Source organism: Alligator mississippiensis, chromosome 8, assembly GCF_030867095.1.
Source record: "Alligator mississippiensis isolate rAllMis1 chromosome 8, rAllMis1, whole genome shotgun sequence".
Taxonomy (NCBI): domain Eukaryota; kingdom Metazoa; phylum Chordata; order Crocodylia; family Alligatoridae; genus Alligator; species Alligator mississippiensis.
In genome coordinates, this window is record NC_081831.1 from 22,837,092 (window position 1) to 22,854,074 (window position 16,983).

The following is a 16,983-nucleotide window of genomic DNA, read 5'->3' on the forward strand; positions in this document are numbered from 1 at the left end:
CCCGTGCCTGTCGAGAAATGGTACCGCCCACGCGCCGCGGAGCAGCCTGGGAAACACAGTCCCGGAGCTTCGGAAGGCGTTGATTCCGCGCATGTGTGCGGACGTTCGCTCTGGCCCCGCCCTTTCCCTGACCACGTGACAGCCTCCTCCCGCCGCGCGCGTGCGCGCGCTTCCCGCCCCGCCCCTGCTCCGGTCCCTGCTGTTCACGTGGTCTCGGCGGACGGCGGCCGGCTGGGGTCAGCGCCCGCGTGTCGCGTTTGCCTCGCGCCGCCGCCGCCTCGAGCCCGGGCCGCCGCCACCACCAATCCCCCCTCCCCCCTCGCACCCCCTAGCCAGGTACGGAGCGGCTGGGCCGCGGGGGCCTGCTGGGATCGCCCCTGGGGATGCTCCGCGTGGGCCTGGGGGCAATGGGGGTCTGGGGTGGGGGGGGGGTCCCTTAGGTGCGGGGGAGCTGGAGCTGGGACTTGAAGCCAGGTTTGGGAGCTGGGGGGGTTCCTAGGGGTTGTAGCTAGGAGGAGGGCAGAGGCTGGGAGTCAGGGATTTCCTAGGGGCTGAGGCTCTATCTTAGGGCTGGGTGGGGTTCCCTAGAGGCTGGGGGTTGCTGGAGCTGGGCACTGTGGTGTCTCCCTAGGTTCTGGGCTGCTCTGTTCCAGAGCTGGGGGAATCCCCTAGAGGCTGGAAGCAGGGGTCTGGGCAGGGTGGAAGCTGGGGTGGTTCCCCTGGGGGTGCTCTATTCCAGGGTGGGGGATGGATCCCTTTGCATCTGGTGCCTGGGAGTGGGGGGATTCCCCTAGGATGCGGGGGGCTGAGGGGGCTCTATCCTAGAGCTGGGGGGGCTGGATCCCAGGATGGGGGAGTTCCCCTGGTGCAGAGAAAGCTTGATTCAGGGGCAGTGAAGGGGTTGCTGTGCAGCCAGCTTGGGTCATGTGGGTTAGGGGACCTGGGGTTGGGGGTGGCTTTGGAAGTCCAGAGGGGAGTGAAGTGGCTTGGAGACTGGGTTTGTGGAGCAAGGGCTTGAGGGTCTGATTATTTGTGGAGTGGGAATGAGAGGAGGCCTGGTCCTGGGTTTGGAGAGCTGGGGGAGAAGGTCAGGCCAGCTGGGAGTGTAGGGGACTGAGAGGGGTAGCTTTGTTACCCTGGGGATTAGAGAGGCTGTGGGTTGGGATCTGGGGTTGAGGTGGGTATGGGTGGGGTTGGGGGTGGCAAGGAGGAAGTGGGATGTCCAGGTTCCCATGTGGCTGTTGTGTGGGGGGATGCCACCCCCCCTTCTTTCCCTGCAGCTGGGGCCAAGGGAGAGCTGGGGAAACTCCCCATGCAGTCCCTGCTTATCCTCCAGATAGGTTTCCTTTTTCTTCCTCCCTGTATCCTGTACCCCAGCTGCCATCTCTGGCCCTGGTTTCTCTTACTGTCTTGGTTCAAAGCTTTCCCTGTTCATGAGGCTCCTTGGGGCAGCTGCACATATCACCCCAGCTGTGGGGCCTGGTTGGCTTCAGCCTGGTCTCACCCTGGGTCTTTCCCAGGCTGGGGGCCCTAGCTGTGGAGTCTTCCTCCTGCTGCCCTAAGCCCCATCTGTGCTCTGTGGCTAGAGGGGCTTGCAGCCATGGTCATTGCTAGGTGTGGGGAGGCAATGGGCCAGGTTGGCTGGTGGTAACCACTCTTTTCTTCTCCTTTTCTTACCACACAGTTGCAGCTACCCCCTGCCATGGACTGGCAACCAGATGAGCAGGGGCTGCAGCAGGTCTTGCAGCTGCTCAAGGACTCACAGTCACCTAACACGGCCACGCAGCGCATAGTCCAGGATGTATCCTTAAACCAGGGTTTGATGCCCAGGGTCAGAGGTCATGGGAGGGCTGTGGGCTTGTAAGCTGGAAGCTATGTAGCTAAGGCAGGGGATATTCCTGTGCAGGGGAAAAAGTGGGTGTTGTGGTCCAGGCCAAGCCCAGAGGGAGGCAGAGCCCCAGCTGCCTTCTCCAGACCTAGATCTTTGGATCTTAACCCAGCACCACAGAAACTGAAACAGCTCAATCAGTTCCCAGATTTCAACAACTATCTTATCTTCGTCCTGACTAGGCTGAAATCAGAAGGTACATATTAGGCTTGGCCATGTGGGGAGGGACACAATGCTGGGGAAGGGGCAGTGTCTCAGACTGGTTCGGGGCTTGTCATGGCCCCCAGCATCCAACCTGGGCTTCCAGGTGGGGTGGATGCCAGGGGGCAGCTGGTCCTTAACTGGTATCTGGGCTGGGGGCATGGAGGATAGAGCGAGACCCTGGCACAGCTGCGTGGAGCTCCTCCCAAAGCAGGGATGCATTGGCTGGGACATTTCAGCGTGGCAGCACCTGGGAGGGCTGGCAGGATTTACAGATGCGTGGAGCTCACCTGGAGCAGGGACACATGGGGTGTGGGAGAAATATCATTGTGTGGACACCCTGCTTGGCAGCTAATCAGACCTGACCTTGCTATGAGGTTCTGCTACCCCTTGAGGTCCCTGGGAGGGAGATGTTTGGGGCTTGGACACGGTTTCCCCACAGGTCTGGGGGTGGGGTGGGGTGGGGCTGTTACTGGTGATGCTTTGGGGATGATGGTGCTGCAGGGAGCCTCAAGGCACCAGGGCTTGTTACTTTCCATAGGCTCTGGGTTCCCAGCCTGGCAGAGGGTGGGGGCTGGAGGCCACAGTCACAGAAGCCCCATGGTTCTCTTCCCCCCGGTGGCACAGATGAGCCAACGCGCTCCCTCAGTGGGCTCATCCTGAAGAACAATGTCAAAGCTCATTACCAGAGCTTTCCACCGCCCGTGGCTGAGTTTATCAAGCAGGAGTGTCTCAACAACATTGGTGATGCTTCCTCCCTCATTCGCGCCACCATTGGTGAGAACTGGGGAATTGGGGGCCCTTGGCAGGGCTTGGTGGGGGTGGGCTCGGGCTCGGAGGCAGCCTGGGGCTGACCTGCAGCTGGCCTCCACCTGCAGGAATCCTCATCACCACCATCGCCTCCAAGGGGGAGCTGCAGATGTGGCCAGAGCTGCTGCCTCAGTTGTGCAACCTGCTTAACTCTGAGGACTACAACACCTGCGAGGTGGGGGGGTGGGTCTGTGTTCCCAGCTGTGGGGACATCTGAGGCTGGATCACTGGGGGCTGGAAATGAAGGTGGAGGGAGCTGGGTCATCAGGGCAGGTGTCTGCATCTGCCAATTGTGGGGTGTGGTATTGGGGTATGGGATAGGATAGGGAGAAGGCTGGGTTACCAGGGCAGGTGTCTCTGCACTGGCCAGCTAAGGGCTGGGGCACTGTGGGTTGGGGCTGGAAGGGGATGGGGTTGGGGGAGTGTGGAGTCTCAGATCTGGCTATCAGACTGGCTGTGGAGTGCTCCAGTGGGCTTGGCCCACTTGATTTTTGTGGCCATTATCCCAGTTCTAACCCCATTGTGCGGCACCCAGGGGGCCTTTGGGGCCTTGCAAAAGATCTGCGAGGACTCGTCGGAGCTCTTGGACAGCGACGCCCTCAATCGCCCCCTCAATGTCATGATCCCCAAGTTCCTGCAGTTCTTCAAGCATTGCAGCCCTAAGATCAGGTGGGAGTGCTGCCCACAGGCTCCTGGCTGGCTTGTGTGGGGTGAGAGGGCTGGGATCCTGCTGATTTTTTTTTTTTTTTTTTTTTTTTTCCCTTCCACCCCCCAATGTTATCTGTTCCCTGGGCTGGCATCAGAGCCTTGGTGCAATGAAGGGAAGTTGTCCAGCAACACCCCACCCACCCACTAACATGTATTTATAACTGATCCTTCCCATTCAGGTGTCATCCAGGTGAGGTGGGGGAGGGTCTTTGATTGGTGCCATGGGGTCAGCTCCTTCCCCACGTCTTCCCCAAGGCTCCTCTCACCTCAGCACAGCCTATGGGGTAACTGAGGCCTTGTTCTGGCTGTGTGGTGGGCGCAGATGCCCAAGCCCTGACCTGACCTGGCCGGGCAGGTTGGGGGGAGCTACAAGAGCCTGAGCCATAGTCCTTGGTCTCCACCTCCCAGATCCCATGCCATCGCTTGCGTGAACCAGTTCATCATGGACCGGGCTCAGGCGCTGATGGATAACATTGACACCTTCATTGAGGTGAGAGTCTGGGGTGGGAAGAGCTCAGGCAGATCTAGTTTGCCTTCTCCCCCTGCCCCCGCTACCTCTTCAGGGCCTGCCTGGTGCTGTGTTCCCTACCCCATGTGTTTTCAGACTGGGGGGAGCCTGTTCCACGCTTGTGGTTGTGATGATACAACAGCACTGTTACCCAGACGAGAGGCACCTGTTGTCTCCTGTTGTCTATGGGCTGTCAGGGGTCATGGGATGGTGAGGGCTGATACCTGTTCTGTGGCCCTGGCTGTTGGGGTCTCAATCTTGCTGGAGTGGGATGGGGTGTCCAGGGCATCCCTGTGGCCTGCAGTTGCTCCCAGCAGCCTGGTACAGGGTGAATCCTTCCAGCAGACATCCCTGGGAGGGCAGGGCTTGACAACAGTGGACTCCAGGTAGTCTCAGCTCTGCCTCCTCCCCCTTCCTAGCACTTGTTTGCTCTGGCGGTGGATGAAGACCCTGAGGTTCGGAAGAACGTGTGCCGGGCCTTGGTGATGCTGCTGGAGGTGCGGATCGACCGTCTCATCCCACACATGCACAGCATCATCCAGGTGAGCCTTTGCTGGAGGAGGTGGTGGGGGAGGAGTGTGATCTGTACTTGAGGCCATGGGGCTGACCCACCTCAAGCAGGGGGTTGGGGCCAGGCCTGCTGGGGGTGGGGGTCCCAGACAACTGGCTCCTTGCCTCAGTTTTCCAAGGCCTCCAAGCTCTGACCTAGCTCTGCCAACCACTGCAGTTCCTTCGGGGCATGGAGGGATGTGGGCCTAGCCCTGGGGGGAGGCTCTAGGGCCCTGCAGCTGGATGATGACATGCATGGGCAACTGGTGCTATCTTAGTCTGAAGGGGGGGAGGCAATGTGCTCTGCCCCCCAGCAACCAGTCAGCGACTGGGGGGTCCCCTGCAGCCAATCACACTGACTGGAGCTGATCGCTGCAGCTACTTCCAGAAGTGGCTACGGCTGCTTCTGGGAGCGCCGTGGTGCTCTTACTCCCCAGCTGGCACTTGCAGGGGGTGCGCCGGCACTTCCACCTGCCCCCCCTACCTGTCACCTAAGCTGTGAGCGTGGCTGGTCAGGGGGTGCACATGCACCTCCTATGCGTCACCGCCAGTGACACAGTTCCATCTCTCCAGTACATGCTGCAGCGCACTCAGGACAGCGATGAGAATGTGGCGCTGGAGGCCTGTGAGTTCTGGCTCACACTGGCTGAGCAGCCCATCTGCAAGGAGGCCCTGACTTCTCACTTAGTACAGTGAGTCCCTGCCTCCATCCCCTCCCTGCTGGCTGGGGTGGGGCTTTACTGGGCACTGCTTGGTGTGGGTGAGGATCTGACCAGTAGCCCAGATGTCTGGATTCTCTTCCCCAGCTTCAGGATGGCAGTGAGGTTTACTGGGATAGATTTAGGGGGAGGGGAGTGGAGTCTGGGAATTGGGACCTTCTGAAGTCCCTCCCCAGCTCTTGGAGGGGCGTAGGAACTGGTGGATCAGATTGCAGGGGACTCAGAGCCCAGACACCTGGGTTCTCTTCCCTGGCTCCAGGAGGATGGTGGGGTTTGCCAGGATTGAGCAAGGGTTGTGGGGTTGGGAGTCAAGATTCCTGAGGTCTGTCCCCAACTGTGGGAGGGGAGTTGGACTGGGAAATCAGAGCAGGGGAGCTTGGTGGGTTCCCTCCTGGCTCTGTGTGGGGAGTGGGGTCTGGTAGGTCACATTACAGGGGGTGGGTGGGTAGGAGCCTGGATGCTTGAGTTCTTCTGAGAGTGGGTGTTCTCCCAGCTGCAGCCCCCATGCTGCTGGAGGAGGGGAAGGGTGTGAAGGCTGGACCTGCCTCTCTCTCTCTCTGAGCAATGTGAAACTACCCCCCTCTCCCATGCTTGGGTCGGCAGGCAGTTCCTCCCTCTCCCATCCCCCCACCTCCTACAGTGGTTCCCTCCACGCTGACTCCTGTTCTTGCAGGCTGATCCCCATCCTGGTGAATGGCATGAAATATTCAGAGATTGACATCATCCTGCTTAAGGTGTGTGGGGCAGCCAGGGGTCTCTGCTGCGCGCCGCCACCCCCCCCCACCCCCCCACCCCCGCTTGCTGTGCTCCACTGCCCTGGGGCTGACACCCCATAATACACACACAGGCCCCCCCAGTCTGGGGTCAGCCTCTCCCTTGGTCAGACCTCTACTTTGCCAGTGGGAGACGCCTGCCTGGTGACTCCCTTAAGTAGGGCAGTAGGCGAGTCTGGGGAAGGGAAGGGCCTCCTGGAAGTGATGAGCAGCTCCTAGCCTGATCCTGTGATGGAGTTTGTATTCATACTGTCTGATCCAGAACCCCAATCCCAAGAAGTGCCCAGAAGGGGTGGGGGGAGGTGCAGTGGCAGGGGGCAAGGCTGATTGCCCCTTTGGCCAAGAGGGAGTACACAGGTTCCGGGGCCTGATCTCGGGGCTCTGTGCCTCGGTTTCTCCAGCCCATCGTGTGTTGGGGCTGGCAGGGAGGAGGGGGAGAGCTCCTGGTGTCCTCCCACTGATGGTGCGGCACCGCACAGGGTGATGTGGAGGAGGATGAGGCCATCCCAGACAGCGAGCAGGACATCAAGCCACGCTTCCACAAGTCGCGCACGGTAACACTGCAGCACGAGGAGGAGCGGGCCCAGGACGGCGAGGACGGCGACGATGAGGACGATGATGATGACACTCTCTCGGACTGGAACCTCCGTACAGGCTGGGGTGGCAGGGGTCTGGGGATGGAAAGGGGTGGGAGAGGGGATGGGGGCAGGGTTCTGGGGAGGGCAGGGTCAGATACCTGAGGGGAATGGGGGTGAATCCAAGGGGTGGGGACAGGGACAAAGAGCCCTGTGGGCCAGTGGGGTGGGAGCAGGGTCTGAGGAGGTGTGAGGGATGGGGACATAGGCTTGGGGGAAGGGAGATACAGGTGTCTCCTGCCAGGCCTGAGCTCAGCCCCATGTCCAGCTGTGGCTGGTGGGGGGGCAGGGCATGTCAGGGTTCCCATGCTAACTGCTGCCTCCCCTTCTCCCCACCCCAGGAAAGTGCTCTGCAGCTGCCCTGGATGTTCTGGCCAATGTGTTCCGGGAGGAGCTGCTGCCCCATCTGCTGCCTCTGCTCAAAGGACTGCTTTTCCACCCCGAGTGGGTCATCAAGGAGTCGGGCATCCTGGTGCTGGGTGCCATCGCTGAGGGCAAGTGCTGGGCTTGGGGTGGGGGTGAGCAGGAATTGCAGGCCTGGGGGAGAGGAGGAAGCTCCTTGCCCTCTTCCTCCCTGCCCCTTCCTCTCCACCTGGGGCAGAGGCATAGCAGGGTTCTGGAGCAGGTGACGCAAAAGGCAGGCAGTGAGCACATGCCCCCCTGTTGATAGTGGGCTGGCAGGGTCTGAAACCTGCTTCCCAGGCCCAGTGCCCCTCACCTGTTCTCTACTTTCTGCTTCTTGTCTTGTGCTTCAGAGCCCCATCAGCTGCTGTGCTTTATATTTGCTGCCGTGCTCTCTGTCCAACTGACTGCTCAGCTTTCTGCCCCCTGCCCTGTGCTCCCTGCCCCCATGGGCCTCTCTGCTTTCTGCTCCTTGCCTGTATTCTTTGTCTGCTCTGGTTTTTGCTCCTTGCCCTATCTGCTGCTGTGCTGACTGGTCCCTCCCCTATCTGCCATGTGTCACACACACAGACTGCCCATGCCACTTGGTGCATCTTTGTTGCTACTCCTGGGTTATGGATAGAGCCTGCTGCAGCAGCGGTTCCTTGGCTCTAACTGCAAGGGAGGGGTGGGGAGGTCTCAGTCCGAGTTCTAACCGTATGCCCCTGCCTACCCCCCCACCCCAGGCTGCATGCAGGGCATGGTGCCCTACCTGCCCGAGCTCATCCCACACCTGATCCAGTGCCTGTCGGACAAGAAGGCGCTGGTGCGCTCCATCGCGTGCTGGACGCTAAGCCGCTACGCGCACTGGGTTGTGAGCCAGCCCCCTGACACCTACCTCAAGCCCCTCATGACCGAGCTGCTTAAGCGTATCCTGGACAGCAACAAGCGTGTGCAGGAGGCAGCATGCAGGTGTGTGTGCGAGTGTGTACTTCCACATGGGGGGGGCAGGAAGGGAAGGGTGGGTGCACAAGGATGTGCAAACCCATGTGGAGGCACATGTGGGTGTGCCCCCAAGTATGGGGATGCATAGAGGCGTGTGTGTATACACGTGTGGTGGCAAGTGCAGGCATGTGTGCACAGGGTGCGTGTGGGTGTGTGTATTGGGGTAGATACGGATGGATGGGTGTGTATGTCTGCGCACATGGATGGGGGTGCATGTGAACCTCAGCACTATCATGCAGGCTCAGAGCCTTGCTAGCATGTGTTGGCTGGTTCCAGACGTGGCCTTGGTATCAGCCCCCTCTGTCCCCCAAGGCTGATAGTCCTGGCTAGGAGGGAGTCCCAGGGGCTTGGGTTGGTCCCTGCCGGTGCCTGGGCTGCTGTGGTTAAGGAGGGGGAGCCATCCCTGTTTGCCCAGCCTGTGCTGCTGCTCTCCGGGCATGATGAGGTACCTGAAGCCTGATCTTTGCCATGATGGATCACGTATTCATACTGCCTGACCCTAAGAGCAGCAGGAGTAGTCCCTCACAGCCTTAAGCAGCAGATCCCTGGGGGTCCCTGGCCTCCTGCCTGGGCATGGGGCTCTCTGTGGTGCACGGTTGACTCATTCCCTCTATTCCCCTCCCCTTGCACCAGCGCCTTTGCCACCCTGGAGGAAGAGGCCTGCACAGAGCTGGTTCCCTACCTCAGCTTCATACTGGACACACTGGTTTTTGCCTTTGGGAAGTACCAGCACAAAAACCTGCTCATCTTGTACGATGCCATCGGCACACTGGCTGACTCTGTGGGGCACCACCTTAACCAACCGGTACGACCCCTCCTTCCCCTTCACCCTTCCCACACCTGTAGAACCCAGGCATCTGGGGCCCTGCTCCTTCCCATGTTTCAAGTGCTGAAACCAGCCTCAGTTTCTGAGTGTCCAGTACACAGGGGACCTAGGCATCCAGGGTGCACACACTTGTTCCCTGCCCCTGCCTGTGTCCTACCCCCTCCCACTCTCCAATTCCTGGCACTGCCTGGGTTGGGTTACCAGGTAGGGGAACAGTTTTCCTGGGGCCAGGTGACAGGCTAGTGACATGAGGGAGGTCTGGCTCACAGGAGAGGCAACTGTGGCTGCAGCATTCAGCCAGCAACAGCTGTGGTCGAGCCCTTCACCCCATCTCCATGACTCTGGCTATCACCAGACTGCACTGAGGTCTGTGCCATGCCCTGCCCATGGCTCTGATCACAAGCTGGAGCTGATACCTTGGTTCACAGCTCAAGAGAGATCTTCCCTGTCTACAGCCACAGCCTGGAAGCTGATGTGGCTTTGTCAGGTTCTGGGAGCTGCAGTTGAGATGGGCTGGAAGCCTTAACACTCAACATTCTCCTATGCTGCCTGGCTGCTCCTGTGTTCCTCAGATGGACCTGGTACCAGGCCTTGTCTGTATTTTACTACTGTTACTGGCCGCAGCCTCCCAGCCTTTGGGATCTGTTTAAATGGCAGAAGGCAGCTCCATCCTGCTTCCCAAACCTTGTGTGGTCATTCTTGGAGCTGACTCTATCTTTTTTCCAGTCTTGGGGTTTAAATGTCTTTCTCTTGGGCTTCACCTACATGGTAATAGGGAAACAAGCCCCCCAACCTCTTAAGGATCCAGCCTACTGCCAAAGGTGCTGGGCACAGGCAGTGTGCTGATGAATCTGTTCACCAGGGCTACTCTGGGGTGGAGGGGAGGAGCTGAAAGTGCCAAGCCTGCCTGAGCTGGCTGCCTGGCACCTGTTGGTCCCTAGATTACCCCCATATCCCCCCCCCCCTTACGTCTGGGATTGATGATGAAGGAAATAAACACAAGGCATTTGAATGCTGAGAGCCTGTGCTGAGAGCTTTCTAGTCTGACTGTTTCTGAGCTGGGGGAGGGGGGCGGTGGTCCAAAGACCAAAGCCCCAGGTCACAATCCCCTGGGCTCTGTGGCTATGTTCCCTGGCCCCCAGGCAGGGATACAGGCAACTCTTTTGTTGCCAAATCTGGTAGAAGCAATGGGTGCCTGGAGAACCACCTCCAAGGTTTTGGCAGCACTCTGTGATGGCGACACCTGTGGCTGCTAACAAGTGTTGGCTATCACAGAGCTGTGGGGTGCCCTGTTGTAGTCACGGGGGATCTCAACGTTCCAGGTGCCTTGTGATTTAACTCCTGCTCCGCTTCCTGTCCCCAACCATAGGAGTACATCCAGAAGCTGATGCCTCCCCTGATTCAGAAGTGGAACGAGTTGAAGGATGAGGACAAGGACCTCTTCCCACTGCTGGAAGTGAGTTGTGGGGGTGGGAAGCAGGGCATACGGGGAAGCACTTCGGTACCCCGTGGCTGGTTTTGCAGGGTTGCCAGGGGCAGAGGGTTTCATTCCTACCAGGCAGTGAAAGGGTTACGCACCAAGCGTGTCAGAACAGACTTGGGGGGGGGGGGGGGGCTGGGTGCAAACATCCTTATGGCATCTGTCTGTCCCTAGTGCCTGTCGTCCGTGGCAACCGCCCTCCAGAGTGGCTTCCTGCCCTACTGTGAACCCGTGTACCAGCGCTGTGTCACCCTGGTGCAAAAGACCCTTGCCCAGGCCATGGTAGGTCCCAAGCCCCTCTCACTATTCTGGGGGATGTGGAGTGTGAAAAGAGGGTGGGTGTTGACACAGTCACCTTCCTTTCCCTAGTGGGACAGAACTGGGAAGTGGCACCATGTCTCCAGTATCCCAGCCCAGGGGTGTGGGAGTTTGAGGGGGCTGCATCTGTCTGTGACTTCCCCACTTTCCCCCTGTCCCAGATGTACAGCCAGCATCCTGAGCAGTACGAAGCACCTGACAAGGACTTCATGATCGTGGCGCTAGACCTACTGAGTGGCCTGGCCGAGGGGCTGGGCTGCCACGTGGAGCAGCTGGTTGCACGCAGCAACATCATGACGCTACTCTTCCAGTGCATGCAGGTGAGGTCATGCACCACCTCTGGCCCTGCACCCCTCCCCCTCCTGTGGCTCCACTCACTGAGCCATACTCTCTTTCAATTCTCTTCTGCTGCGCCTCCCCCTCTCCACCCCCCTTTGCAGGACACGATGCCTGAGGTTCGGCAGAGTTCCTTCGCACTCCTGGGCGACCTCACCAAGGCTTGCTTTGTGCATGTCAAACCCTGTATTGGTGAGTAATTCTTGTGCCTCCTCCCTGCCTCTGGAGGGTGCTGGAGCCAGGAATCTTTGTTGGGATCCTCACAGGATTCATAGGGGTTGATGCAGCAGGGACACCCCATCCCAAGTTCCTGGTCATCAAATGCCATCTCTGCCTCAGTGTACCTTGGCTAGGAGTTGCTGGGGGGGTAGAGATTCATGCCCACAGGGATTCCGTCCTGGCTGGCAGCCCCAAAACTCCCATTTGGATTCCCCCGGCACAGCGCCATTTGGATTCCCCAAGGGCCAGCAGGATGCAGTGCGATAGATACGGAGGGATCTGGCCTGTGCCCCTTGCACTAATTCTCTGCCCCCCTCCCAGCCGAATTCATGCCCATCCTGGGCACAAACCTGAACCCTGAGTTCATCTCGGTCTGCAACAATGCAACGTGGGCCATTGGTGAGATCTGCATGCAGATGGGTAAGTGCTGTGGGCTGTGCCTGCTCCCCCCCCCCCCCCCCCCCCTGCAGTCTCCCCCTGTTCCATGAGGGCTCTGGCTCCCTCTCAGTGCTGCAGGGAAGCGGTGATCCCCATGACATGGCTGGAGTGGGGCTGTGTGTTGAGATCCCTGGGTTCCATCCTTGGGCTTGGAGGCATAAACTCTGCGCCTCAGTTTCCTTGGGACAGACTGGGAGCTATGGAAGTAGGCTGGGTGGGGAATGGTCACTACAGGGGTGGGCTAAAGGACTGGGTGTTGGGGGGTGGGGGAGAGCACTGGGGTGGGCTGTTGGGCCAGCTGCATGGGGCCATAACCAAGCAGGCCGGAGCTAGAGCTGAGGGGCTTGGACTCTTGCCGGCAGGGGAGGAGATGCAGCCATATGTGCAGATGGTGCTGAACAACCTGGTGGAGATCATCAACCGGCCCAACACTCCCAAGACACTGCTGGAAAACACAGGTGAGAATTGGGGAGCTCCTGACCTCTTCCCCAGGCCGTGGTGCTGCCCCTTGCTACAGCCTGAGCCCATCTCATGGCCTGCTGGGCTGGGCCTCACCTGGCACTGGAGGGGGGCATTCAAACTGAGGAGAGGGTGTCTGCACATGGGAGGGGGTTTCTGTGCTGCACTCCCAACCTTAAGGAAGTCCCAAAGAGTCAAATGTAGTGCTGACAAGGCTTGTTTTCCCCCCCAGCCATCACCATTGGGCGCCTCGGCTATGTGTGCCCACAGGAGGTTGCACCCATGCTGCAGCAATTTATCCGGCCCTGGTGAGTGCCCCTGCTGCCCTTTACATTCCTCAAACCACCTCCACCTCGGGGAGCTGCCTGGCTAAGGCTAACAGCATCTCCGGCTCCAGGTGCACGTCACTGAGGAACATCCGGGACAATGAGGAGAAGGACTCTGCTTTCCGTGGCATCTGCGTCATGATCCGTGCCAACCCTGCAGGCGTCATGCAGGTACTACCCCTCTCCCAAGCTGATCCCGTTCCTGAGAGACCTGGCATGAAGGGGGTGGGATGCGGGTGCTGGCTGGCTCCACAGAGGCTTTTGTAGATCCAGGGGCTGCATCTTGCTGTGACTCCCCACAACGCCTGCTCTTCTCCCCTCCCAGGATTTCATCTTCTTTTGTGATGCCGTCGCCTCCTGGGTGAGCCCCAAGGATGACCTGCGGGACATGTTTTATAAGGTGAAAGGGGTGCTGGGGGTACTGGAATGTTTGGTTTTGGGGGAGGGAGGGAGGTCACCAAGGTGCTTGATGCGGGGGGAGTTAGAGGTACCCGGGGTTGCGGGCATGGGCTCATGCATTCTTTTCTGCATCCCCCCCACCTCCCCCAGATCCTCCATGGCTTCAAGGAGCAGGCGGGTGAGGAGAGCTGGCAGCAGTTCTCAGAGCAGTTCCCGCCCCTGCTCAAGGAGCGGCTGGCAGCATTTTACGGGGTCTAGGCAGAGCAGTGATGCCAGCTAGGTGAGTCAGAGGCAGCCATCAAGGGCATGGAGGGAGGCATGGAAGAGGAGGTGTTGTCACAGATCTGAAAACCAGGAGTCTCCTTCCCCAGCCCTCTGTCTACCTTCTCTGGCCAGGCCACACAAGTGAGTAAAGGGGAGTGCTGTACCTCCCCTGCCCTTACCTTGGGTCATGTCCCATGGCTATACAGCTGTGGCTCCCATCAGTCTGTGTCCCATGGGGGCATGGTCAGGGGCTCAGAGGAGATGCTTGAATCCCTCCCTCAGTTTGGAGACCTGAGCCTGGATACACATCGACCTCTTTCCAATGCAGAACCAACCCTGGGGCCTGGTAGCAGGTCCAGCAGCTCAGGGCTGGGCCAGGTGACTCTGGCTAATGGGAGTCTCCTCTTTTTCTCTCTCTCTCCTTTCTCTACAGGTTCCCATCCGTGCTGGGAGGGTTACCGGGATCGTGTCAATCCCCAGGTGTCGCCGACCCCGTTGGCGGGGGGTTAGGGAGGCCGGGAGGAGTTGAACATGGGACAACACGACGCGACTTCCCCGCCCAGCTCCCGGACCTTGGAAGGGGGGGGCGGGGGGGGCTTAGACAGCGGGTTTCACCCACCAGGGGTCTCAGAGGAGAGGGCCTTTTATTTTATCCCCATTTCCCAGAGGGGAGGGGGGGTTGGGGGGAGGTGCAGGGCCAGGTCAGGCTGGGCTGGGAGGGAGTGCAACTGCAACACCTTGAAGGGGGGCTGCCAGAGCCCAGATGTGACCCTGCAGCTGAGGGGTGGCTGCCAGGGACTCAGCTGAGCAGCAGCAGGTCATGGGGGGGGTGGGGGTGGGGCGGGGTGGGCTTGGCCATGCCCTTCCAGGGGCCATTACCCTGCTGTACCATAGCTCCAGCTGCTGGCGCAGGCGCCAGGCTGCCCCATCCCCCAGCCACCCTATGCCTGCATGACCACTGCTGTAGAGTAGCCAGCCTGTGAGTCGTGAGCCTGCGTGATTGTTTTCACCTAGGAAGCTTCCCTCTCTCCTGCCCTGGCTTGATGTGATGCTCTAACACAGCAAGAAACACACTCCCTATGAGGGTCCTGGATCAGCAGGTGCTGGGAGTCGGGTCAGGGCAGCTGTAGGAGACGCATGCGCTGTGTTGTGATCTTCCTTAAAGGCAAAAGACCCCCCTCCCCCCAGTGCAGTGAATTGTTTTAACCTGTTTTTAACCTGTCCTTTGCTGTCTCGTGACCCAAGCCCATCATGTGCCCCTCGGCCTTAGTGGGGGGGGTCTGTACCTTATTCACTGGGGGCCAGGGATAGACACAGGCTGGGGCTTGGATCTCATGCCTCAGCAGGTGCTTGGCTGAGGTCCTGCCACGGTGCGCAAATCTATTCCAGTCCTGGGTGGTCTTAATGGCTGCAGGTTGGTGCCCTTGGGATCCCAGGTGGGTGTGGGGGTGGAGTTTATTTTACTATTAATTGGTTACCAGGCAGAAGGCAAGGGTGGGGTGTGGGGACACACTTTCATGGAGGAAGGGGATTGCAAGGAACTGCTGCTGCTGCTGGGAGAAGTTGATCTGGTGCAGCCAGGATCAGCGGGGTAGGTGATGGGGGAAGAGAAAATCTATCCCCACTGCATCCTGCCCCACGGGGAAGCAAGAGAGATTTCCAACTCCCAGTTGGCCTCGCCCTGTGTCAGCAGTAGGGTGCTGGTTTCCAGGCAGGGGCAGATGCTGCCTTCCTCTGACCCTGGTCTCCTCGTACTGGAGCATCCATCAGCAAGGGGAACCGCCACCAGCCCAGTCCAGTGCCTGTTGAGAAGACTCCCTGTCCTGGGCCCACATATGAAAAGAACCACAGGCCACAGCCACTGATGCATTACAGGGGCCCTGTGGGGCCTAGGCTTCATGGCTTCTTTCCCTACACCAGGGCCTTTGCTGCCTCTGAGGGGGCCTCTGCTTCTTAGCAAGGACCTCTCTTCTTTTTAAAGCATTCCCATTGGGTTCTGTGCTCTCTGTTCCTCTCTGCGGAAGACCGATGCCTCCAGTGAGGGCTGCCTCTCCTGCTCTTTTGAAATGCATGAGCCCAGGGACCACAGCTGGAGGCTACAAGTCCCCCTTTGCGCCGGTGACGTCTTGGCGCCTTGTCCTGGATGCCTGCAGCTCCCCATGCTCCTTTCGTGCCAGTGCTTCTCGCTTGCGCCTCCTGGATCCGTGTCGTCGTGGCTGTGCTGTGCATTCTCAGTGGTGATGCCCCTTGTGCCCCATGTTGCAGCCGCTACTTGCACCTTGCTGGAATGAGGTTTCTCTCATTTTATGTATAATTTTTTTTTTTTTTGTCTACTTATGAAACGGAACAAGCCTGAGCCACTCCTTTGTCTGCCTGGCTTCTTTTCCCTGCCCTCCAAGGCTTCAGTTTGGGGCTGAAACTAGGCAGTGGGCTGTAGTTAATAGCGGGATCTGTCTGTCTTTTCCTGCTTCAGCTCTATAGCAGGAGGGAGCAAGGTTGGAGATAAAGAGGTTTCTGTTCCTCATGGGAGTTCCCAGGGTGGGGGAAATCTCCTTCCTAAGAAGTGAGCAGCAGGTTTGGCAAGAGTGGATCCTGTAGAGGGAGAGACTGAACTGGGACTGTAGTGATCTATCCCCTATTCAATATCAGATCTCCTGTGATCTCTTCAGAGTATTGATAGGGGTTAGAGCTAGAGTGATCCATCCCCTATTCAACATCCTTCCTCCCCTCTAATGTTAGAGGTACCAAAGGAAATGTCTCTAACTGCCCTGTTCAATAGCCATTGATAGATATCAGCCGTGAATTTATCCAGTCCCTTGTTGGCCCTGGCTCTGCTCTCTGCCTCCACTCCCTCCTGTGGTAATGAATTCCGTGCAGTGGGTAATGTTCCCTCCCCAACCTTTTCTCCTTATTTTGGTTTAAGCTCCGTTCCCATTCATTCCAGTAGGTGTCCCCTGGTTCTAGCATCCTTGGACTTGGGGGAACAACAGTTCCCTAGTTACTTGGTTCATAGTCTTTGTGCCTATGGAGTTCTGTTCTATCTCCCCTCAGCCTGCTCATTTCCAAACGCAAAGTTCCTGAGCTTTCTAGCCTCTCCTGATCTGGCAGCAGTTCCAGGCCCGATTGGTGGTTGATCTCTGCATCGGGGTTGGATGCCAGGTCCCCCCTGGGTTGGGGTGCTCTCTAGATTTTTTTGGGGGGGGGGTCCTCAACCCAGTGGGATTCTAGGCTCTGCAGGGCTCGTTTGGCTTTCATGCCTCCTTTGGGGATGGAGAAAGCCCAGGGTGGTTCTTGTGGGGCAAGGGGTAGGGTGGCTTCATGGAGCCTGAGAGTCGTGCCTGGCTGTGTGAGTGGCATAGACCCCTGTACCCCTCTTTAAAGACTCGGGCCTGGTTGAGAATCGCTGCTGTGGCTCCTTGTCTGTCCCCTGCGGGACGCTGCTTCTCTTCGTGCCTGTTTCCCTGGGAGCGGGGCTCCCCGTCCCTTCCCCTAGTAAATGAGCTGTGCTGTTGATGTCAACCCAGGTCTTACGAAGACAGCACCGGAAAAAGATTTGGGGGCGGGGAGGGTTATGTAGTGAGGTGTGTAGTGACGTCATGGCCTATGAGCAGACCGCACGCTTGGAGCAGTACGCGGGGGTCACGTGATGCGGATGGCAAAGCCACCTTGAGAAGAGGGACTTCTGTTGGCCGGGCCGTAACGTCACTTTCGGGCGCCGGAAGCGGGCTCTGCCGTGGCCTT

At 58.9% G+C, this 16,983-nt stretch overlaps 1 protein-coding gene and 1 non-coding gene across 3 annotated transcripts; both read left to right on the forward strand.

The window, feature by feature from the left end:
- Positions 1–197: 197 nt before the first annotated feature.
- TNPO2 (transportin 2) lies at positions 198–15,602 on the forward strand. 2 transcript variants are annotated; one of them, XR_009463867.1, is made up of 26 exons: positions 198–336; positions 1,685–1,801; positions 2,009–2,084; positions 2,717–2,866; positions 2,968–3,074; positions 3,435–3,568; positions 4,016–4,097; positions 4,535–4,657; positions 5,238–5,356; positions 6,057–6,117; positions 6,636–6,804; positions 7,133–7,285; positions 7,919–8,144; positions 8,811–8,982; positions 10,373–10,459; positions 10,658–10,765; positions 10,963–11,121; positions 11,242–11,329; positions 11,678–11,776; positions 12,157–12,252; positions 12,486–12,561; positions 12,651–12,750; positions 12,905–12,979; positions 13,129–13,258; positions 13,350–13,383; positions 13,676–15,602. XR_009463867.1 is itself a non-coding variant. In XM_006262299.4 (25 exons), the coding sequence occupies exons 2-24, from the start codon at positions 1,703–1,705 to the stop codon at positions 13,234–13,236; spliced, it is 2,667 nt and encodes an 888-aa protein (XP_006262361.1). In that variant the 5' UTR covers positions 198–336; positions 1,685–1,702; the 3' UTR covers positions 13,237–13,258; positions 13,676–15,602. The 2 variants fall into 2 exon arrangements, 1 of the variants encoding a protein (XP_006262361.1); XM_006262299.4 differs by lacking the exon at positions 13,350–13,383.
- On the forward strand, positions 8,609–8,679 carry LOC132252373 (small nucleolar RNA SNORD41). Its single transcript, XR_009464267.1, has one exon. It is a non-coding gene; the product is annotated as a small nucleolar RNA SNORD41 (small nucleolar RNA).
- Positions 15,603–16,983: the final 1,381 nt, after the last annotated feature.